This window comes from Mastigoproctus giganteus, chromosome 8 (assembly GCF_048544385.1).
Source record: "Mastigoproctus giganteus isolate SK-2022 chromosome 8, ASM4854438v1, whole genome shotgun sequence".
NCBI classification, from domain to species: Eukaryota; Metazoa; Arthropoda; class Arachnida; order Uropygi; family Thelyphonidae; genus Mastigoproctus; species Mastigoproctus giganteus.
Window position 1 is genome coordinate 4,208,553 of NC_143582.1, and position 24,630 is coordinate 4,233,182.

The following is a 24,630-nucleotide window of genomic DNA, read 5'->3' on the forward strand; positions in this document are numbered from 1 at the left end:
TTATCAATGAGGGCAGGAACAGTCGACGTCCAGTCAGTGGTTTCGTCATTGTTACGTGTTGTAAATCTCGGGACAAAGTAGCTTATCACGGGCAACCTTGTAAATTACACCCTATCGGTCCGAATTTCTCGCTTGCAAAACCAAGGCTTCCCAAGAACGAAGTTTGTGTAAGGCTATTTCCTTATGGTAAGTGTTACGTTTCTCCTTGAAGACATTCCTCGATTCAGCGAGCATCCAAAGGCCAATGCCTGTGTCATTGAAGGTTTTTTTCGACTTGGTCGGTTTTATTTCGTACATCAGTCAATAGTGGCGACCGCCAAGGTGGGGGTGTTTCAATTGTTTTCTCCTAGAAGAAAAAAACCTGTAAATAATGTTATATACAAAAAAAAATGTTCCGTGGCCGGAAAAATAATTCAAGCTGGCATAGATATCGTAATTCAAGTCCAATTCTAACGAGTGTTACAATTTAGCCTATTTAAAGCTTTTCATTGAATAGCGCTGAAGATCATGAAGATAGAGGTTACTCGTAAGAGTTGAGTCCCGAAGACCTACACCCAATTATCATCCCATTGCACTTACCTTTACGCTTTCCAAAGCAATGGAAAAAATCCATCAACCACCAACCCTTAAATTATATCGAAACGTTCCATCTGATCAACGAGCATCAGTATGGATTCCATGAGTGTCGATTCGCTGGTAATATTTTATTTTACTCATTTTCGGACGAATTCTATGGAAAAGTTTGTTGAACCTCAAGCCTTTGACACTTGTCTTGCGCTTCTAAGCTTTTCATTGAGTTTAGCATAAAGGTCTTCTAAAGGAGCTTCCATCTTTTGGATTGCCGAGTGTTTTTTGAAATTGGGTATCCGGTTTTCTCTCTGAACGCTCACTCCGTGTAGACGGTGCTCTGTCTCATATCTCCCAAACAAGTCCTTCAGCTCCTGTGCTTCCATGACACTCAGATTCCTATCACATATCTCTATTTGCAATTTCTGTTTGCTAGACAAAAACCCCAAGTTTTCGGGAGAAAAAAGCCATGCTACCTCGCCTGAGACCGACTAACTCAACTGTGTTGTGAAAAAAGGTCTATAAAATTTCCTCCATTCATCGGGGGGGGGGGGATTAACTCAGATCTTTTCCACACGGTGTGGGGAAGACAGCGATTCTCTCAACTTTGCTGCCCACAAGTGCCTTGAGTTTAGAAGCACCCATGTGATACTTTACCCTAGGATCACTGCTACCTGTCCTAGTACAGTAATACCATTTTCCACATCTCATGTAAGTCTTGCATTCTCTGTTAAACAGACTTTGTTTTTAGAACGAAATTTTCTGGAAGGAAACAAAAATCACGAAATACTCTGCTTAGATTTATTAACTTGACTATGTTGTGAAAAATAAGTAACCCTTTGCCATACAGCGTCTGGCACTGGCATGTATCCCAATCGTCTCATTGAGTGCCTGTGTGTATTGCGACAATGGCGACCGACCTTCTGAGCGGACGCTATTTTGCACATAATTTGAGAGGTTAGTATATTTAAATGCATGGTGTTCAGTGAAATAATAAGCAACACACAGTACGTAGTTTTTCTGTTTGAAATTACACTTTTTTATAAACATACTTTATATAAATAACAAACATTTAGCGTTTAAATTTACACATAAATATTTTTCTATACAAACTTTTTTTTTATAAATAACAAACATTTAAAACATTGTGCACGGTTTCTTGAGATGGTATGTTGGGGGATGAAGTCCTCACGCATAGTACGAATAACTGTTCTTTGTACGATAAAAATTGTTCGATGGTATTTACAAAATGACTTGAAATGAGACTGACTGAGAGGAATTTTTAAAGAAAATTCGACAACAGATGGCGCTACTATCACTTTACACACTGGCAGTATACATCAAAATAGTGATAAACATATTCAATCTGTCCAGATGCTTTATTTCCTTTAATTAAGGGGCACTGCCCCTTGTAAGATATTTGATTTTTTTGGTTTTTGATTAAATTTGAGTCGTATTTTTCTCTATATAAAATCGCACCATCTCCAAAGAACAGAATATTTGTTCAATTATTGTTAGTGGAAAGATGGGTTCCAGTTAAGAAAATATACAAAATATGTACAGAACATGACAACCATCTAAAGATGTCATCTGGACAGAATGAGATACAGTTTCCAATTACAATCTCTTCTTCTGCATCAGAAGTTGTGCATTTTAAGACGGACCACAATTAAATCTTTGGATTCTTCAACAACAGTAAAACTCCCACGTCACACATTAATCTGGCCTTCAAAACTACGACTCACTACGTCCCTATAGTCCTGGTAACGCCATCTAACCGCTGTTGACGGATTCACGGAAGACCAATGAAGTCCAATATCTCCACATGAATTGAGGCGAACACCAAGTCCGTGTTCTGCGCTATTTTCTGTGCCAATGTTGTACAAGCTGGAAGCACTGTGATTGGTGTGACTTGGAATCCGTCCATCATCTTGAGCTAGAGATGGATGACGTTGGGTACCTAAGCTAATGATAATGTTCTTATAAACAGCACTACTGGACGTGTCTTCGCTCCCACTACTAGCACTTTCTTCGACAACAGATGAGGGCGCATCCAAGACGCTATCACTGTCTCTATAGTTTGATGAACCTTTGGTGTGTTGAGAATCCGTTGGCGAAACTAAGTCCGAACCAACAATAAAACTTTTCTCGTGGAGAAACTTCGTGTCGGAGTCAGCAGGAGTCCTCGCCGATCGTTTCTCACCACCTGTTTCGTATGGAGGAAGCCGATCCGTGTTTAAAGATAGATGGTACGAACTAGACACCAAGGCCAGCTCACAAGGTTTCCTGATTTCTGGTTTTCGACCACGTCCTTCTGAAGTTAACCGATAGCTTATTGGCTGGAGAGGAACAGCGCCACCCTCATTCTCAGACATGAGCCAATCGTGGACGCACAACTTTATGGCAGGTTGTCTCTTGGATATACTGGAATTCCATTTGATGTCCATGTCTCCGGACACAGACGGGACATAAGAAACTCCACTGTTCCTCCTCAGCGTTGTACTAAAATTAATATCCTCCTCCTCTGGGGTCAGCATTGAAATCATGGTCTCCGAACGTACCACCTGTCGTCTGAGCCTGAATACCAATGCCTCGAGCAGTTCATCACCAGTCTGACAAGAAACGGTGTGCTTCAATCTCCTCCGTAAGGTCGAGGTGGGACAGATCCCTTCGGCTACAGTCGGACTGCGCGTATAAGCAGACTTCAGGATTCCCACTATGTTCTGTTCTTCTTTGCTATTACCGTCAGAAACGCTTCTCTGGGCTTCCACCTTTGTCAGCACCGGAAAGTTCAGAGAATCGGATCTTCTCATTTTGGTCTGTCGATCCAGAGCCTCTGCTTCTCTTATGGCCTTGATCCTCTGGATCATCTTATCAGCCATCTTGCTGTGTTTGTGCAGACGAAAGCGATCCAAAAAATTCTTCCTGCTCCTGGGCTGTTTCTTCTGCGTGTGTTGGTGGTCGAAAGTGACATCCCTAGAAACAATCAAGAAAATTGAATTTAAAATTTTCATAAAAATTAAAAATTCTCTGCAATTATCTGAAATGCTGTTTTTAATATTGATGGATAATAATCGAAGTTTTCAAGATAATAATTTCATAAAATTGTCGAATATTATTGGTAAATATTATTATGGATTAAATATAATGTTTAATATTGCATCAGGGGGGTCTAAGACATTGCCTTATCTTAAAATACCCTTCAAAGGATCAGCAGACTCGACATCGAAAGATTTTCTATTGATTTTCTCTCAGCCCTAGAAAAATCTTTCTTCTGAAAAATCTGAAAGAGGAATCGTGAAACGCGAACTCGTGTACCAATTACTCCGCACGGGGATTGTTAAACTTTTATACACAGATCTTTGCATGGATAAACTTGCAATTATTGCTGGAAAATTATCGATGGATTAGAAATCCAGGAAGGAATTGTGGGAATGCAGGCAGGGATGAATGCGTCTGTCCCGAACCGTGTTTTTAATAAAATGGAAAAATATTTGCGTTCCTACTTAACGGAATTGGAAAAGAGCAATTTTTGGTTGCCATGGTGACAGTATGAGTAAGAAGGAATGTTTTAGTGCTTCGGGGATAACATCAGGGACTCAGGTATTTAATATTTATGCGAACAATGCTTTTAATAAAATGCTGTTTTTTCTTGCACACAAGATGGAATGGCACCGTTGAAATATTCCAATTATATGTAATATATACACCGAGTGAGCGCTGTATTAGATACACGTATCGAGTAGGCCCCTTTAACCATTATACCAGATTCTTCATGGATGGATTCACCGATATGACGAAAGTGTATCAAGGGGATGTTTGTTTGTGTTGACTCATCTTCTTCTACAGTTGATGTATATTGGATGGTTCTGGATCTCTACTCTGCGAAGGCGAGATAGAGAAGGAGGTTGTTTTGTCGTGGTATTTTAGAGAGCGCTGTACTCCCTGCTCTAATGGGATTTTAAGATGAAAGGCGATTATGTTTTAGTAGAAGGTTGACTCCGGTGAGCGAAATGATTTTCTGTGAAGAAAGAAATACGTTGCTATCGGAATTGCTCTCAGTCCCGACCCTTGCATTTGTTTATTCATATGAAACATTTTAAGACGTGTCCATGATGAAAAGCATGTTTCTTTTATCAGAAATAAGCAGGTAAAATTTTATATAAAGAAAAATACTGTTGTTCTTAAAAGATCTCTTATTTCAGAAACTGGTCTTTTGACCTTTAAAACTATACTTGTGATCCGGACTCAACTCGTCGCCTGATGATGGAACTTATATTGACTTATTTAAGTGCTACCAAAACAACTTCTACTGCTTCTTAATAAACTCTATGTGGAACACCAGGTCCTTCTCTCTAAACTGGCTACAGCGGACAAGAATTCCCTCCCCATTTCAGCTGCTGCACCTGGTTCTTTATTCTACACTGAAGGAACGCAGGCACCTTCTGCCTCTCCTCCACCTGTGACGACGTGTTTTACTGCCTTATCTTCCTAGGCCCCCAAATCTGATAAGTGCACTCCCAAAACAGAATATTCTTACACTCAAGGCTGGTGAGAATCATTATTATGTCAGATTTCCACGATAAGTGTAATCTTTGGTTTAGTGCCTTTATTGATGCAAAAGGCAGGTTTATTGGAGAATTTCTCCCCTCACATCAGTTAGTTGTTTGCAATCAACCAAATATGCCACTCACCTCAACCAATGGTGAAAGTAATACAGACATTACAGTAACATCCGGTCTGGCAATGTACGATTTCTGCTCTAGTGAATATAGAGCCATTACTTTTCTTATTAATTCTTCATCTCCTACTGTCGCAGCTCCTTTTCAAGATCTTCGGCGCTTCTCTCTTCGCAGCATTCTTTGGGATCGATTTGACAATCTCGTTAATTCCTCTTTTTCTGACTCTAAGCTTGATAACCTTTCTAAATTATCTGATGAAGATTACGCAACTTGCGCTACTGATGCTATATTCATTGCCAGTTCTCGCGCAGCTAGATTTAAAGCCACACCAAAAAGACACAACACCTTGGTGGACTCACAATCTCACCATCTTACGTCGTCGGGTATTCCGAGCACGTTGCAACTTTCAGCATCACCGAGAAGCTGGCCTCCTGAGGATATGGAGCAACTGCGGGATGAATACTGCGCTCTTAAGAGAATACGTCAAGGCCATCAATCACAGAAAAAGAACTATCTAGCGTTGGTTCGTCCCCTCCACCAGTACTTTTAATCTCTGAGGCTCAATTCATCGGTTCAGTGGAATTAATATTCATTTTGTATTGACTGATAGAATTTATTCCAGAAATCTATCAGTCAATACAAAATAATAATTGAAAAAACCCTCTCCTGGACTTAAACTGTCAACTTCATCTTAGATGCTTTTTACCCACGGATGATCTCAGCTGGGCTCTTCCTGAATATCACTAGATCAGGAGTAATAATTATTCTTATGTCTCTTCGGTCACCACCGCAGCTTTCACAAAACCAGAAGTCGCACTGCATGAAAGCTGTCCTGGTTTAGATAACTTAAAAGGCACTTTTATTAAAAGAATAAACAAACTCTTTTGTTCCATCCTAGTAGCTCAATTGAACGTGCTAAACTGAACAGATAAATCCGCATCATTTGGAAAACATCTCTATTGAAACAGCCCTATACTATGTTCTCTCTCTCTCTACACTTGGACTCTCTTTTTACTGAACTCTCATTAAAATCAGGGGCTTTTGACTCCAACCCCAGAAAACAAACTGACCCTCCATATGGAGGATCGCTTTGTTTCTCACCTTACACCTGTTAACCGTTGGTCACAGAAGTACAATCTTACCCGTAGTTACTTCTGCCATCGCTCAATTCAAATTATTTCTAGTACTCAGAAAACTTGCCTTTCTGTTTCACGAGGATGCCCTTAAAGTTCTGTTCTCGGCCCATTCGTTTGGGATTTTGTCCTGGGCCAGTGGCTTCGCTCTGTTCCTAATATTTCAAGATTTATGGGAACTCAAGTTCTCCACTAGCTATATCTGCTAACAAAATTATGACCGATTTACATTCTTGGACTGTCCCGAATAAACTTTCCATATCCTAAGCAAAAACAAAGCTTCTGTATCTCAAAAGGACTCTACCTACATCTAGATCTCCTGTTGTATGGCTCTATGAAAGTTCCCTATCCATGGTTAATTCACATAAATTCCTGGGCATCATATTAGACCATAAACTTTGTTTCCAAAACCATATTTCCCACCTATCCGTCTGTCTAACCAATCTTGGGATCTTGATCAGCATACGCTCCCTCTGTTATGTAAAGTTGTGTTTCTCCCTCTCTGTTCCTCTGGTGCTGGCTCCTGGTTCTGGTACGTTACAAAGCTTCACCTTCAGAAAAAAATTATCATCTATTCAGCGATGCATGCTTTTAGTCACGAATCGAACATGTCGAATAGGTTCAACAGCTGCTTCAGGTCATAAATGACTGCCTTCCACCAGATCTCTAGTTGATCTTCCATCTTCTTCACTCGAGAACAATTAACTTTCTTGGATACACATTAAATGTGTCCCGAAAATTGAAAAGAAAAGCTGCTAGGATTGCGTTGTCGAACTTTGGCAGGATCGTTGGTTCTGTAGTTCCAAAGGTCTGGTAACATAAAAAATTTATTCCATTAGCTACTTCAGCCCTTGAAAAACAATATTTAAATTAGTTTTTCCGAAATTTAAACACATTTTCTTACTTAGTGATCATTGCTCACTTGGAGATAAACTTATGACATTTAAACTACCTGATTCGCCTTCGTGTTTTGTGAAGTTCTTTAATGCGTTTTGGTCTAACTGTAACAATTCTTCCAGCAAAATATCGTATAGGCGCAATAGAATTGGAGGAAGAGGGCTTCATTGCCGAATAGCTTTTACCAGCATATCCTAGACATTCTCAACAGGATTGAGCGTGGTGAACGTTTTCCCCATTCTGACTTCGGATTACCGCAGTCGAACAGCCTGTGCAGTCTTCATACTCAACGGGCAAGACACCACCTCCCCACGTCACAGTTTTGTTTGCATCTATTTGCAATTCTTCTCTCTATCACTGTCTTAATACAAAAGTTCGAATTTTTTTGGCTAGTATGTGTATAAAGTAGTTTTAAAATAATAAACATTACTTATTTATTTTATTGTTTTTAAGCCCAACGTTATTACCCCATGCAGTCGTAGAAGATAAACGGATGAGAATTATTCAGAATGTAAATTTTAAATTAAATGAAAGTGATTTAAAGTGAAAGTTTTGAAAAGGAAAAATATGCGAGTAAGTCCGCTATTTAATTTAATACCCACACCATCGTGATTTTACTGAACTAAATAAACCATCAATTGGCGATATGTACCTGGGGGACTCAATGTCTGTTGTCGAGTGGGAAGAAGTCCTGGAGACTGCAGCCGCGTGATATCCAATATGGCAACGAAGGTCTTTAGTGGTCGTGAAGGCACTTCGATTGTTCTTGTCAGGGCGAAATAGGATGATGTACACTTTAGGGAGAAAGAGTAACACGAGGGCCACCATTGCACTGAAACTGATGCACAGACACATGGTCACCACCTTCGATTCACTCCCGAAGTAGATGGGGACGAATGCCATCCATATGACTAAAGTGGTGTACATCGTGAACCCGATGAATTTTGCCTCGTTGAAGTTCTCCGGCACGTTCCTCGTCTTTACAGCGTACAGAGTACACATGGCGATCAGAAGAAGGTCAAACCCGAGAGGAGCGATGATGTCCAGCGGGGTGGTATTGCACACCAATCTTGCTCTGTCCTTGGCGTACTTCACTATGGAGTCGGCGGGGGCCCACGCCAGCATTGTGGCGATGATAGCACTCTCGACAGCAATCAGCAAACACGTGATCACCACCTGCGCCATTGGACTCATGAAGCGCGGCTTCTTAGTGATGATCTTCTTCTTGCTCCCGGCCAGGATCCTCGCTATCCTCAAAGTCTTAGTAACGAGAGCTGCGTACATCATAGCGAAGCTGAATCCGGGAAACACCCGCGATAATATGCACGAAATCTTGGTGGGTTTCGCCAGGAGAGGAATCGTGGTGCCATGGCACAGGCACATGCCGATCAAGATCAGATAGGACAGCTCTCTTGTGGATGCCTTTACAACGGGGGTGTTATTGTGTCTGATCAGGACTCCCATCACCCAGACTGTAGCGGTGAATCCCAGAGAAGCAATTGACAGCGCAACCACCGCGGTCGTATCCGACCACTGGATGTATTCCTGCTTCAACTTGTAGCAAGCTGTGGGAGAAGAAAATGAAGTCATCACAATGGAGTATTGATTAATAATTAACACATAAATGAAATTCACAACGATTTCTTTTTTTCTTACTATCGCATTTCTTTTTCTACTAATGAGTTGTCTGACCTCTGGTCTACCGATGAGGTGACAATAACCTTCGAAATGGCCTTATTTGATGCGAAATATGTGCGCACGCGCACACTCACCATTACCATCATTTAAGAAGAAAATACAGTAGTGTAAAAAAAAAATCACAACGCCTAATTACCTGTATGATTACTGTTTGGCCATGTTCCTTCAACGCAGGGATCACAAGTGAACTCATCCTTCAAGTACTCGTTATCCTTGCAGGGAACACACACCCAGCAGCATCTTACGTTCTCTGATTGGATATTCTGGAATAAAAAGAAACAATTCGGTTAACATTAAGCTTGACAAAAAAGGTCTAGAACCAAAACATCTTTCCTAAATAAACAACAAAACATCATTCAGATGATGAAGGAATTTCCAGAATGCTAATCACTCTAAAATTGTTGCATCGATCCGATAGCTATATTTCTGTCTCTGTCTTCAGCCTAAACTTAATGTTTTGGGCAACTTAGAGGCTAAGTTATAGTCTCTAAGTTGCTTTTAAGCCGGTTGTATAATTAGAACTGGCTTAAATATTGGGTTATAATTCCAGTTGTATATTTACCTTCACTTGTCCATTATCGCATGGTCTACTGCAAACAGAATCAGGTGGACCTTTACCTTCTGCACCAGGATTCCACTGGATCTGATGGAAGATGGACAATTTGCCAGTCACCCACGAACCAACGAGGACATAGTCGTACGCGGTGTTGTTAATACGTTGATAGTTCATGATATCATACCTGAAGAAACAGAGAGACATTTTTAATTAATAAATCCCGCAACAATCATTATGTCTACAAAAGATTCCGGAGATAAACGTGAAATATTGCACATAACAATCATTTCATGAATTCTATTCATGAAATGGTTTGTAAATTTCTGTTTTCTTAGCTCAGTGATATTGGTTAAGACTGTTTACCTGCCTGGTGGATCTCCATTTTCATCAAAATCTACGTCTTCGTTTTCCCACCTAAAGCTCACATTCATCAAATACTGAAGAAAGACAGATCCGTTTATAGGGACCATCGCGGGACAGAGCCCATTGCTACCTTTACACAGAACTCGTTGCATGTTATGTAGTCCGTAGGCCATGGTGTAGATAGCTTTCTTAACGAATGCCATCTTTGTGTCCTGTTTGTACCTCTCCCACAAATTCTCTCGACCTGTGGAATGGAAAAGAAAAACAATGAGTTTCCAAGACCCTCGGCAGCTTCGGCCATTGATGAAGGAAAAGTTATTGAATACAAAACTCATTAAAAAGTCTGAGCACCTGTGCATGTCCTGTTGTATTTTAGAGATGACCTTCTGCTTCCTAAAGAGCAGTTGAAACGATGCTCCCAGAACTCAGGAAACCAAGGATTCCTTGAGTTATTACGAGGATTTAAAGCGAAATAATACGGATCAAAGCTCTTTACATTGGGAGAGTGAATCCTGATGGATATTCCTCCGACTGCCTGTTCTTCTATGTCTTCAACGACATCTGAGCGATCTGCCCAACCATCGCTAAACAAATACAAAAAATAGACACACTGAATGTTCTTAATAATTAACCGAATGTGTAAGAAAATTTCTCAACAAATCACTAGATTTAGTGAATCCTGGATATAAATTTGAATTCAGTTAAGCCCAAATATTTTGTGGCCAATTAATATGTTTTTACCTTTGGCAATGTCAACTACAATTGGTGCAGTATTGGGATACTTCTTATCGGAATGAGAAGAAAGCTGTTCTTCTAGTTCAGATGAAGAAAATCCATGTCCGACTGATGGTTCCCAAGACCGACTGACCCAGCTACACCGACTTCCAGTAAAAAAGAATATTGTGGCTTTCCTTTTTCAGTTGGTCTTGGGAAAGATTTCCTTGTTTTATTTCTTTCCTGGAAGATTGGCTTCGTTCAGAAAAATAAGACACCTGCTCGTTAGATTTTTAATATTCCAAGCAAAATGACTACAGAATACACGCAATTTAGATTTTTAAAATTTACCACAATATAAGTTCTAAACAATCCAAATCGCATGGCCAAAGGGTAGCCGTAAAATGAAAGACTTTGATTATGTGGGCTACAGAGCTTGGCAACTAGCCACCTTAGAGGGGACCTGATTGAAGTTTATAAGGCTGTAAAGAGGGGTTAGTAAAATGAATGAAGGCAGACTTTTCACTGCTTTAAATAATTCCAGAACTCAATATCATCAGCCATTTTCAATCCACTGCAGGATGAAGGCTCTCCAGCAACTTTCCAGTTCCTTCTATTTTGTGATTCCAGAACTAGAGAGCCATAAATTGAAATTACAGGGAAAGGGGTTTAGACGAGATTTTCATTACTGAAACAAGTTGCCTTTGCAGATAGTTGAGGCTGACAGTTTGAAGAAATTGAGAGGTCAACCGGATAGGTACCTAAGTGAGGAGGGAAGCTCATAATTTGCCTATTTTGTTTTGTGGATGAAAAATCGTGTTTATGGGAGAAAAATCAGTAAATGGACGGGATTCAAACCCAAGCTTTTTCGATCACTGTGAAGAGATTATAATTACAAGTGTGCCACCGGAAGAAGTACAACATACTGGTACATACACTCAGAACTTGTTAATATAATTAGATCAATATATATTTAGATTTATTTACCTTCCAATAAAGAGGAAACTGCCGCTAACGTTGAGTCTTTGACTAGCTCTCAGCAATCCCCTAATGGTCATCCCTTCACAAAAACAGGCCACCACTTTCGCATCCGGGTACCTTTGGAGATGCTTAATAACTTTATCGAAAGCTTCGTCTTCGGCATTACTAAGGACGGAATCTGTAGCCGCTATACATATGCCAGCTTCATTCGCCTGTTTAATGAATTCTTCCATCCCATTGGTCCCATAATTCCCTAAATGAGAAAAACATCATCATTAGCTGTCACTGCCTCTTATCTAAACTAATTTATTGTAAATAACTGAGACACGCATCTTCAGAGCTTAAGAAAATCGAATTAATTTCTGGCGTGGTAGAAGAGCTTAAAATAAACATTTTTTCACCCTAGATTTAATATCCACCCTTCCCTATTGTTTGTTCATTACCTGTTTTACTTCTTAGCTGAAGTAATAGGAGCCAGCATCTTGAGAGATTTTGCATCCTGGGATCGATTTTTTGCCCTTCAACAAGATACATCTTGTAGTCCTCCATAGTTACGTATCAAAAATGACAAAATAGCTGCAGTACCAAAAAAAAAAGTACTTAAAAATGCAGAAGGGAAGTTTTAACAATTTTTCTAAAGAGGTTGCTATAGCAACCCAACTGCAGGAAACAAACAGGCAGCGGATGGATGTCAGGGCGTATTGGAACATCCTTAAGTAATCAGAGAACTCGGTACAGCAAACCCAGAAGGAGAGAGAGAGAGAGAGGAAGGATTTCGCAGAATTCGAAAGATTATAGAAAATTCCCGAGAACGCATTCCAATCGGTTTCCTTTTTGTTCGCAGAAGCTTTCATCGGATTCAAACAATTTGGAAAATCTTCTTCCGATTTCTTCCAGACACAAAATTGTCGTGTCTTGAAGAAACTGCTTTCTGAGAGGCGATTTTTGTGACTAATACTGCAGGTTGCACGCGATTATTAATGAATTGTTTATGTAAGTTGTAATTTAATGAGGGACCGGCGAGCAAGTCCAAAGAATTTTTTTCCTGCTCAAGGCTTAATTATCGAAGACAGTTGAAAGTTATGCACAGCTCTTGAGCTAAAATCTAAATAAATTTTACCTCTAATTAATTGTTTTCTAAGATCTAGCCTCGAGGGAGAATCACTGCGATTTCTTAGAAGTTAACAAGACCTTTTTTGCAAGTAAAAGTCGATAATCTTCTTCACAAAGAAATGCAACTAAAATAATTTGGACAGCCAGTGACCTTTTAATTAGCCTTTTGAATTTCACATTAAAAAGGCATAAAGTTTTAAAATCCACTCATTTCTGACTTCCATTACCTATTGGGAGAAACACAATCTTCATGAAACCCATGAACCAATATCGTAATTTAAAAAAAAAATCACCCTCGTAGCTAGGACATTAGATGAGAGGAATTTTTATTGGCGTTTTCCAATGTGGCCGAGTTAGTCGGTCTCAGGCGAGAGAGCAATTGTTTTTATTCACGGAAACAGCAAATCGACCACAGAACACACAATTTAAATAAATATTATATATGGGGCAATACGATCAAAGTTGCTGACGGCCCTAAAACTACAACAACCAACAGGAAACCATGAGTATGTCACCTCTTTACCATGCATCCCACAGTTCCACTGTGCACAGACATCAATAAATTGCCCTCGTGGGTAGCGCAGTTGGTAGGATCGTCGTCCTTCCCACATCGAGTGGAAAGGAACTGAATTCGAGTCCCGTGGATGACGTCAGAAATTTTTATGGGCCTGTTTCACAACATGCTGAGTTAATTGTCTCAGACGAGGATAGCATGGTTTTTTCTCCTGAAAACTCGGGATTTTTGGTTCAGCAAAATAGAAAATCGACCACAGAACACACTCAATGAGTAAGTTCAGGATTTAGGAGAAGAATTCTAAATAAAGTATCCCACAGAAGTGCACAAGGTTTACCAAGGGATACATCACCACTTTTAAATCGTAAGTTGTAAAGGGAACAGTTGTGGACGAAATGGTGTGATTAACCAACTTCTTTCTAATGGACGATATCGAACTCTTCCATAGAGTAGAGCAGGTAGGTAGCCATGTCATCCTTCATAAGTGTCAAGTAACATATGGATGGTCCATTTTCGTCATTAAAATCACCACAGAGATAAATTTTTCTTTTATTCCAAAACATCTTGCGAAATTACTTCTGGATCATTTAATAATAATTTTATAATTTTGTCCAAGACTTTTTTGTTAACAGACGGTATGAATTTTCAAGAACCCCTTGGCCTTGAATTCAGTTTATACATCGAAATTAAGAGATTAAAACTCTCAAGTAAGTGTAAGATGATATTATCTTTCGAGCTCTAGAGATTTCGTTGCAATCTGTGAGTCTCATGACATCCATTAAGCAGTGGATGAACTTAGGGACCCGTTCTATTTGAGAATATAAATTAATTGGGGCCCGCAGTAGACGCATCTGTTGGTTATTAGAGGACAGAAAGATGACACCCGGTGATTTAGGAAACGCTTTTAACAGGCCGCGCACATGGCCATCGTAATTATTTCGGAGAAATGACAACGAAGATTAGAATGGAAGAAGTTAATGGGGAGAAGTAAGCTAAAATCAATGGCGCATCAAAGTGGATGCAAAATATTAGAGTTAATGGGGAACTCACTTCAACAACCCGCGTCTTTATTGGAACACGTCAACAGGATGCAAAAGAAATGCATATTACGCATACCCTGGAGCAAGGGACCCACTGCAAATGAATGCATTGCCTTAAGAGAATATGGAGTCTCCAACTGGTAATAGAACACTAAGTAAGAAATTTTCAAAAGAGTTGTTTATTTGCATTCCTTGGGTATTAACATGAACCTGGTTATTCTAAATCGAAAGGTGGCGTTATTTTTTTGCGTAGTTTGGCAAGAAATGAAAGAAAAGCAAAGATGTAATTGTATTACACCAAATTTACTAACAATGTTTAACTTCTGCACTGAATAGAATTTATAACCTTTGTTATAAATCAACCCAAACCATAGCTTCATCCCACCTTTCTTGGTACCTCTTCTCGAATGACTTTGTGGGCAGGTGGAATCTCTTCCCCTGTTAGTTCTTCACTAACATCGACTAGATTTGGTCTGATAAAATTCAGGTGAAGTTAAAAAATGCAGGTGGTCTGAAAAAATCCGCATAATGGAGCTTTATTGACACTCTGGCAACTAGTTCTTTGCAACTTTCACTCTTAATATTACCACGAAAGACATTAACTACAAGGAAAAACGACTGTAAACATCAATCATTTTGTCTTCCAGTTCTTATGAATCCAACATCTGCTTTACTTGTAGAACAATAAATATGCCACCTTTCGTTTTTGCACTAGTTTTGGGAACCCAGATTGCATATACTTTAATGCCTCACCTTGAGGATTCAATGCTTTGATAAATTGTTTGGATGTTTGCAGCTTCATATTGAGTGGTGGAAGCAAAACTGTTTCTTGAGCCGTTGGATTCAGAAGAAAATTGACAATCATCTACAGAATCCTAATATTAGAAGCTAGGACATACATATTGTATAGAAAATAAGGTAGTCAGATAATTCATGGAGGACGAGATCGCTTGCCCAATTAAAGCCCGCTCTGTTGGAGGAAAGGACAATTATTTAGATAGAAACATTGGTGTAAATCTTCCAAAGTTGATCCTCCTGTACTAAAATCTATAAACTGTTGTCTTTCTTGCTGGTTCTCCAGAACCTTTGGTAACGTAGTGTACGTAGAGTGGAGCAAATATATTTCTGTGACGTTAATTCTCTGACATGCTAAGTGTACGCTGCCAAAGAACAGGATATGCAGAAACTGATTTAACAGTAAGCTTGCTCTCTGCTGGAATTAGCATCAGCGCATTCAAATATTTGAGCTTTCAATAGCAACTGTGATGTAATTATAAAGTGACTACAAACATTGGCAAATAAGCTTCCAGTATTGATCTAAATTCTGTTCCGGAGCATCAAATAGGCGGTAAAGTAAACACGACATCAGTGAAAACGTAGTCTGCTAAGTTCAGCTGCGATTTGCCATTTGGAGAAATGTTCTCGGCCAACCCCAAAATATATTGCGCTTAATTTTCCTCAACGAGCAACTACGGGCGAAAATTATTCCTGTCGCAGTTGGAAAACTCTTCAAATTCGGTGGGAAATTTGTTGGAAACAGTAGGATCACCATTTGCCCTCGCAACAGCAGCAATATTCCCAGGCATCGATTCAATGAGATAGGGACAGTGTTCCTATAATGTGATCTGCCATGTAAACTGCATCCTTAGAATGGGAGGTAGTTGAGGGCAGTGGATCCATCACCCTGATTACGAGAAAAGCTACTAATCGCTTCCTTTAATACAGCTGTATAATCAACTCATGATCACCTATGGTCTTTCTCATTGTCCTTATCTTCGCCATCTGGGTTTATTTTAGACGCTAAAAGTCAGAGGGAAAGTTAATAGAAATGTTGGGCAATCCATAGTGGTTCTTATTAGGCTGTTTTAATTTTTTCATATCGTACAATTGTACCAAAGGAGGCTGACAAGACTTCTTCAGGGTAAAAGAAGGATTCGGTCAAATAACAACTCAATACAATAGTGGTAACTAACCAAAATGATATTTTTAGTATAAATCATATAAAATTTATATGATTCCAATACTTCCACTAATATCTAGTAACTGGATATTAGTGGAATTACCAATTATAATCGGTCTAGCCCACGTATCAGAAACAATGATTTATGACATTGGTAAGCTCAAAAATTCTTAAAGAACCTAATGCACCTTTAGCCATAACAAGTCATAAAAATTGAAGAAACCAACCTGTCTGTTGTTGCTGAGTTTTACTCAAAGCATCTTTTAGTAGACCTTGTAGCTTCTGGGTCACTGACCCAGAACCCGCATTATATACGCTACTACCATAGGATGCGCAGACACTACAGACTTGTTCCTGCGAATGAAGGAGAAGGGATAGAGCACTTCTGCATATCATCTTAAGAGCTTTCGTAATGTCTCAGCAGACAGACTTTAAAAAGTCCGTTGAAATATTAAATGATGAATAAGCGATTTACCAAAGAGACCACGATAACTGTTTGTTCTTAGGCAACACACTAAAGAGAAGCACTTCAAGAAAAATGCTCTATTTTTTATTTTGAAACCCAGAAGACTCGAAAAATAAAAGTGGCTTAAAGTTTCTTAAGTATTAAAACCTCAAAAAGAAGTAAATACAATAAAAATCTTTTGAAACAGAGAATTCTAAGGCACAGAGCTTAGATGTGATAAAAAATTCAACTTTGAAAAGAAAACTTGAACAAGACATCGCGCAATTTCGGACGCTTAAGACAAAAACAGCCATCTAATATGGTTCCATCAAGAAGCGAAAGAATTTTTTGTAGAAGAAACGGGCTGCATAGATTACTAAAATAAAGGGATGCTTGTAACTGTGGAAAATCCTGTGTAATTACCTATGGCAACGTTTGTCCCATCAAGGTCTCAATTGAATATGTGATTAGTTTTAAACGGGACAACTCTTCATTAATTTCGCATCATAGTTATGCCCATCTGTCATTATAACCCCATTACTATTTCCAAAGCCTCCTCCTCCCCACATCGATATCACTAATCTCTGTTTCAGCTCTTTTAATACATTTATAATGCGTTGGGCAAAACTACCACGATTTTACCCAGAGAACAGAAAACTGTATTTTCAAGTAATTATTTCAAATTTTAAGCAAATTTCATTTTGATCAATTATATTAAGGGAGACAAGAAAAAAGTTAAGAAAGCAACAGCCATAATTATGAGAACATCTTTGGATTCAGAAAAGGTCCCTATGAAAAGGATATATGCAAGTGCATCCCCAATTCACAAAGTGGATCAAAAAGTGCCATCAATAATGACAGACCTGTTAGCTTAACTTCTGTTCCAGGGAAAATAATGGAATCCCTGGTTAAAAACGTAATGCAGGACCATCTGGACAGCAATGCAATTATACTGCAGTCAGAGCGTGGATTTTTAAGCGGCATCTTGCCTGACCAATCTGATTGGATACTATGATGTAGTAACAAAGGAACTGGATGCAAAAAAAATAATATCAATATCATATACTTGGATTTCAGGAAGGCTTTTATGCTGTTGTACATAAAAGCATAAAAGAATGTTGTACAAACTGGAGTAATGTGGCATTAAGGGCAAGTTACTGCTATGGATAAAGGGATGGTTGAGTGGAAGCAGACAGAGTGTTTATCAATGGGCACTGCTCTTCATAGACTAATGTTATTAGGGGAGTCCTCCAGGATTCGATGTTGGACCTATTGTTGTTTTCTGTATTTATTAATTATATTGATGAAAGTATATTAGGCTTAATGTGTAAGTTTGCAGATGATGCAAAGTTGGCAGGGTGGTAAATGATATAAATGACGGCATGCTACTGAAACAAGATCAAAAAAATTAGGCACGTGGGCTTAGAAATGGCAGATGAAGTTTAACATTGACAAATACAAAGTACTGCACATGGGTAGCATTAACAACAGCGTGACGTACCAACTGTGTGGTACTTCACTCAGGGTAGTAGAAAATGAAAACGTCATGGTGGCGATTGCGCAGTAGGGTGTCAAGTTCTCTGAGCAATGCTGCTAGCACAGCTCATGGGGTTTTGTCAATGATATAGAGAAAATATGTTAACAGGGATAAGAAGGTAATTATCCCATTGTATAAGGCAATGGTCAGGCCGCATCTTGAGGTACTACATACAGGTCTGAAGGACTCATTTTAAGAAGAATGTAAATCTGCTACAACAGGTGCAGAGAAGGGCAACGAAATTGGTGATGGGGAAAAAGATACTCTTATCAAGAATGACTTTGCAGAGCTAAAATTTTTCTTATCAAGAAGAATTTAGTTCTTCAAACTGAAGTGTCTTGAGGTACACACCTGCTAGGAGATCTTATTGAGGTGTTTAAGGCTTTGAGTGGAGAACATCGACATTGAATCAAGCTGAATGCTGATGTTCTTGCTCAATGCTGTTGTTCATGCATGATGGGGCATAACTTTAAATTGAAGATGGAGAGTTGTAGAATGTATATGAATGGAACTTTGCCTTTAGCGAGCGGATGGTTGATTGTAGGGACAATCTTCCATCTGTTGTTGTGGAAGTCAGTATTTGAATAAATTTTAAAAACTAAACTATTGGAGGAGATGGACTGGTGACGTGGGAATTAGTTTTTTCCCCTTTGATTGATGCTGTATTCGTTTGCTGTCTTGAATCATTTGCCACTACTAAATTGTCATCAGATTAATTTATTAGCAAATGAGTTACACAGTCAGTAAACTCATGTTTCATTTTTATAACAAATAATTTTTGTAAACATATTTCTTATTTCCTGTATCACTACAGAATACACGGAATGGCATTATTAGTATGCATACCTAACAGCGAATGGATTCCCCGTGTCCCTCAGAGCAGCATTTTGTTCATCGTGGTATGGAAGTAATGAAGTGTCGAAAGCATTCCAAGGAATGCTGGTGAATGTTGGCTCAATTGCTTCCATTGCTGCAAGGTGGATGGCTGTGTTGCACTTCATCCCACAATCTTAATTGGATTATGATCTGCTGAATGGGGAGGCCACTGCAGTAAGCCAAACTGTATTCCCACATTGGTCCTGGAACCAATTCTGTACAGTACCTGCTTGTGATATAAGCCCATTTTTGTTTTCTTGCAAAAAACATCAAGGTGCGGTTACAGTAGGCTCTGAAACATCAGTACCCGATCTATTATTACAAGGAATGATGAGTTGTTCTTTCTGAAATTTCCCTTTGTTTTCCACTGTTGTGCTGGGTTGTTATTTGGCTGACTGTGCAAGGTAGCAGAAAGCTACCTTGCACAAGTCTTATCAGCCTCCGTTGGCCTGTCGCATCAACGATCTGTTTCCCAGAACAGGATTGCTGTTCGCTGGTTGTTATTTGGTGATTGGACCACTCTCAAGTCACCCATAAAAACGTAGGTTAGAAAGTTTTTGGATAACATTTCGGGAAAGTCATTGTACGGTAAGTTAGAAAGGTTTTAACTAACCTTTTTGGAAACCCTTTATAGATATGTTAGAAAGGTTTTTTGAGTAACATTTCGAGAAGGTCTTTGTAGATTATAAATTTGTGGGTAACATTTTCATCTCTGATGAAAGAGTTGATTTCGTTACTTTGAATATTCAAGTCGTCGGCATATGGAATGAGTAATTATGCGCAGCAAGAAGGTCAAATCCAGTCGCAAAAAAAGCGAAAACTCGTACAACTCCTTGCAGTAACTTAGGATATATCAAAAAGTTAATGTTTTGTGTCATTAAATTTGTTTTCTGTTTCTGAGCAGATTTTGTTGTAAGGATGTGCTCACTGAATGCTTGGGAAATGAAGAATATCAATGGGAATATCTGAAAACAGGTTGGATTTGCATGCGTGAAAAGACCTTCAGAAAATGAAAGTCAACCTTTTATATTTTATATTTATAGTTTCTTTTATATCCTTGCATTGTTACTCAACAAGTGACCATTCAGATGGAGCGTCTTCTCATGGAAAAAACTTCATTTCCAATCGTCCTCCAACTAATTCTAAAATAAACATTACTTCAGTAAATTAATTTTTTTATATCAAAAACGGAATTTACGGAAATTTTATTTTATATCAGCACTTAAGTCAAAACTTGTTGGTTTAGAATTAAGTGATGTTGGTGTCCAGCTGCGGTTCATTTTGTAGTGTCTGTGTGGGTGGACGTATGACTGGCAGCGGTTCAAATTCGATGTTTGTATCTCCTTTCCCATGAAATCTTGGTAAAATTCGTGTAAGTTCTTCTGATTCCATGTGGTTGTTCTGAGTATAAAAGAGGAAATACTTATTTATCATCCCATTAACCAGATTGTGAAATCTAATAACAGTTTCAGAGCGAAAGTGATTGTCTTATTGCTGTCCCACACTGTAATAAATCAGCATGATAATACTAATTTAACCGTTTGAATATGAGCATTCCCACGTTATACCTAAGGAAACAGCTACACTTTGAATTCAGCAATCAAGTGACCTTTTACGCAATATAAATAACCTTCAGACAATCACTTAAGTGACGCGAAGGTTGCCCTTAAAAATGAAAGAACCAGTCTTACTAGTTAGACAGGAGAACCTTGCATTTAGCAAAAGACCAACTCTTTTTTCGCTTATTACGCTATAACTGAAGTTTCACTGAATTCTCACGAGATCTTCCTCATGCCTTTCTGAGGGAACTTTTTTATTAGTTTGTAACTGCCTTTACACCTTGAGAAGCGTCTTAGTCCTGAGATAAAAGGTCTTTCCAAGTATTCTCAAATCGGCAGCTGGAACACTACAGATTATCAGAAAAGAAGATTTTTGTCTAGACCATGACAGATGGATTTATTCTATGTGCCTTCACTAACGGTGACAGCACAGTTTCATCTCCAAAACAATTTTTTCCCTACTTGAGAGGGATTCGAACTCAAATCTTTTCCACTCGGTGTGAGGAAGATGATGATTATACCAACTGCGATATCTAGGAGGGAAAGGTTTGGATACATTTCGGGTTCATAGAGTGTAAGATAAAATAAAACGTTCTGTTCATATTCCAGGACGACCACATGGTCAGAGGAGATCACAAGATGGAGAGAATACATGAAACAGCACCTCAACGCTCTAAAAGAGACTTTTATAAAAGCTTTTCTTTTAATTTATTTCCAAGTACCCAATAGAGCACCACCTCTAATACTAGTAATTGAAAACAAATGTTCTTAGAATCCTAAATCAAGATTTTTATGTGCCGGAATAATTTCTCTTTCCACTCAAGACAATAAACACACCATTGTAACTAGAGAACTTTACAGCTAACCATTTAACTTCGAATTTTAGATAAATATCAGAAAAATGTTGGCTCATCGGAATATCTTTAAAGAGAGAGATAAATTAAAGACATTTTTAATTAAATTAAGTTTGTTCTTCATACTCGGGCACAATGAAAAATAAGAAAAGGGTGGGATCCAAAAAAAGAGTGGATGAATATGAAAGATGATCACCATCGAGAATAGAATTCATTTAAGCGTGTTCCGATAACCTCTTCGGTTAATGAAATCCTTCAAACAGTTGGGACACGAGTGGCAAAGAATTGAAGCAATTACACCCTCTCATTGGCAAATACATTAACCTTAATTAGTCGCCTTCCCTTTTCGGTTTGGCCGCGCGAGTCGTCATAACGTTTAAAAAGCGCAAACGTTGGAGTATTTAATGAAGTTGTGAGTGTGGAGATAAAGGCAAAATGTTTGGTCCACAGATGGCGGCTCTCACTGGGGGCTCTAAGAAAGTTAATGAGATTATTAATACGTGTAACGCTTCTCACAATGTCACGCGGTGCTAACTTGTATCTCCATCCTCGGAAACATGCTCCTCATTGTTAAGAGTGATTAATTAATGTTTTCAAAAGAACTCATTTTCCCCTCCCTTTCAAGTGAAAATCGTTAAGAAAGTAACTTCTTTCAGTTGGCTTCTAGTCTCTTTACACCCCATATTTACAAGACTATTTTAAGTAACGTTCACAACTTAGGGAAACTCCGAATTCAAAAGGCTGTCCAACACTTGCCGTGAATGAATACGATATTCGAAAGATGCAGCGGTGCATCTGGGAATTGGCACAAACACGCAGTCTTTGGCATCATTGAACTACATCTCTGTTTCTGAGTTGAAAATCTTTAAATTCAAAGCGGTCTCTCTGATCCACAGGCTATGACGTCATTGGAGTGGGGGGGGGACAAGAAGAACCATATCGATCTAATGCACCAGTAATGATGGTACAGCTTGCTGTTTTTCAAATCGCAAGAGAAAGATCAACATCGTAGCCTAAAGATTACACCAAAGACCCCTGGTTATTTATCATCATTATAAGCTCTTACCCAAAGAGATTTACTCTATTGCTTTGCTAGTTCACTGTGCCGATAAACAATCGATATTCAGACTAGGATAAGTAAGGTCATTATCCTAGTTACTGATGGAGAAAGTTTCAGTAACAAGGTGGATCAATGAATAATTCTAATTTTCAACTGGTATGAAACTAGGAGCTAGCCGTTCTAAATAGCAAAGTAAAATTAAATTTCTTTCAGCAGTTAATGATCTAGGCCATATGATTTCCATTGCCAATTATCCAAGGAGGAACAAATAATGTACGAGTACTGAAGGAGATACAAAACTTCTTTGCAATACTCCCCATATTAACTACAAGATTAATAAGGGAAACAGCGACTTACCATCTGTGTGTACAGCAGATATGTAGGTCCATTTGTGTTGCCGAACCAGGTCCACCATTGCTTGAGCTTGATGGTTATCGGAGGGAACAACGCGCAGGAAGTACTTATAAAAGCTCTTGTCACTTAACGATCGACTTGTTGCAGAGTAGCCAATCTGTGGGATGTTGAAAAGCTGTAGCAGGTTTTGAACTTGAATGGTTACGGTACTCGACCCAGGTCCTATAACTCCCACCAGATTCTTGGCGTGTTTTGTAGGACGAGAGCAGTCGGGATTCGGGTCTGCACCCGACTGGCCACTAGGATTAGGCATCTCTTCGTTAAGGGCAATGGTGTCCCGAATGAACTCAATGCTCTGCTCCAAAGCGATAGGAGAGTACCAGCAGGAGTCACGGACTTCTATCCCAAGGGTGATATTGGGCAGAAGGGAGTCGTCTTTGTTTATGTGGTCAATAGTATGGAATGCAGCTTCCACCCGCTGGATTCCATATTGCTCTCGAATTTCGCCGCACGTCCTGGTCTCTGCTTGCTTTGGCCCTGGTGCAAAATGGACAGAAACCAGAGCTCCTATCATGATATCCCCCGGAATTGTAGCTGTTAATCTTTGGTTCGAAGACCCGCCAGTTTTGACAATGGAAATGCAAACAGTCCAGAAAGTAACCAGCAAGGAGTACCTGTAGCCTGCCACTGTGATCATTCTACACGTCGAACATTTGGGCAAGATTTGCACACGATAATCTCTAACAGAGGACATCTGACGAAATCTCTTCAATAAGCCTATAAGAGACAAAATACTCATATGAGATGCACTAAAATATTTATTTATTTATTTGAAAATAAAGATGTAATAATTTTTTGTAAATTTTTCCATAACGTCTGATTCTAACATAAACTGATATTATGATTATTAATCGTCTAACCTCAATTTTCAAGACTCTCTCTATATATTTAAAAAAGAAATCCTTTGATCAAACATATTATTGTTTTTATCCTATATACTCGCCAATTTACAGTCTTTGAACTTGAAATTTCATCAAGGTATCGCGTCACCTTCAGATTGGACCCAATTCTTTCCGATGAAAGGAACATTAATAAACTTCGCGTAGATCCAAAGGAAAAATAATCTATGCCTCTGGCTCTCTGGAATCAGCAACAAGAACAAGAGATTGTAATCTGGCCAACCTACAAGTTGCATCAATCATATGCTTGATACTTTATAGTTTTTGTTTTAGTAGAGTTTTTCGGAGTATCAGCGACTAAGGCCATATTGCTCGATGTATATTGTCTATAAATTTCGTGAGGTCTGCGGTAGAAAAACCCATGTTTCCAAAAGAAAAAAAAACCATGCTACCCTCTTCTGAGACCGAATGTAATTGAGCCACGTTGTTAAAAAGGTCCATAAAATTCCTGAGGTCATCGAAGGGACTCGAACTCAGGTATTTTCCACCCGAAGCGCGGCAGGATGGCTATTCCACCACCTGTGCTACCTATGAGGGAATAAATTGCTAGAAGGAGCCGCCGGTATGCATGGTTTTATTTTTCTTGTGGATAAGATTATCAAAATAATAACAGAAACTTATTTTATGTATGTTATTTGGTCACATGATGGTTTTGACATTAAAACCAACGGTTTATTAGATTGTGAAGCACGAGAACCATCCAGTTCGCACTGGAAGGGGTGTCCGAATACTACTGGTAGTGTGGTGTATGCAGCATATCCCAGAATA

General features: G+C 39.0%; 1 protein-coding gene across 1 annotated transcript in view; it reads right to left on the reverse strand.

Moving 5' to 3' along the window:
- Nucleotides 1–2,102: 2,102 nt before the first annotated feature.
- LOC150081210 (metabotropic glutamate receptor 5-like) overlaps nucleotides 2,103–24,630 on the reverse strand; it is a 38,814-nt gene continuing 16,286 nt past the window's right edge. Inside the window, exons 2-9 of the mRNA XM_090378884.1 lie at nucleotides 22,907–23,680; nucleotides 11,598–11,844; nucleotides 10,248–10,480; nucleotides 9,897–10,140; nucleotides 9,540–9,717; nucleotides 9,114–9,240; nucleotides 7,932–8,844; nucleotides 2,103–3,543 (exon numbers count right to left, since the gene is read on the reverse strand). Of these exons, the coding sequence (XP_090235010.1) occupies nucleotides 2,277–3,543; nucleotides 7,932–8,844; nucleotides 9,114–9,240; nucleotides 9,540–9,717; nucleotides 9,897–10,140; nucleotides 10,248–10,480; nucleotides 11,598–11,844; nucleotides 22,907–23,657 (3,960 nt within the window). The 5' untranslated portion in view covers nucleotides 23,658–23,680 and the 3' untranslated portion in view covers nucleotides 2,103–2,276. The remainder of the gene's footprint in view (nucleotides 3,544–7,931; nucleotides 8,845–9,113; nucleotides 9,241–9,539; nucleotides 9,718–9,896; nucleotides 10,141–10,247; nucleotides 10,481–11,597; nucleotides 11,845–22,906; nucleotides 23,681–24,630) is intronic.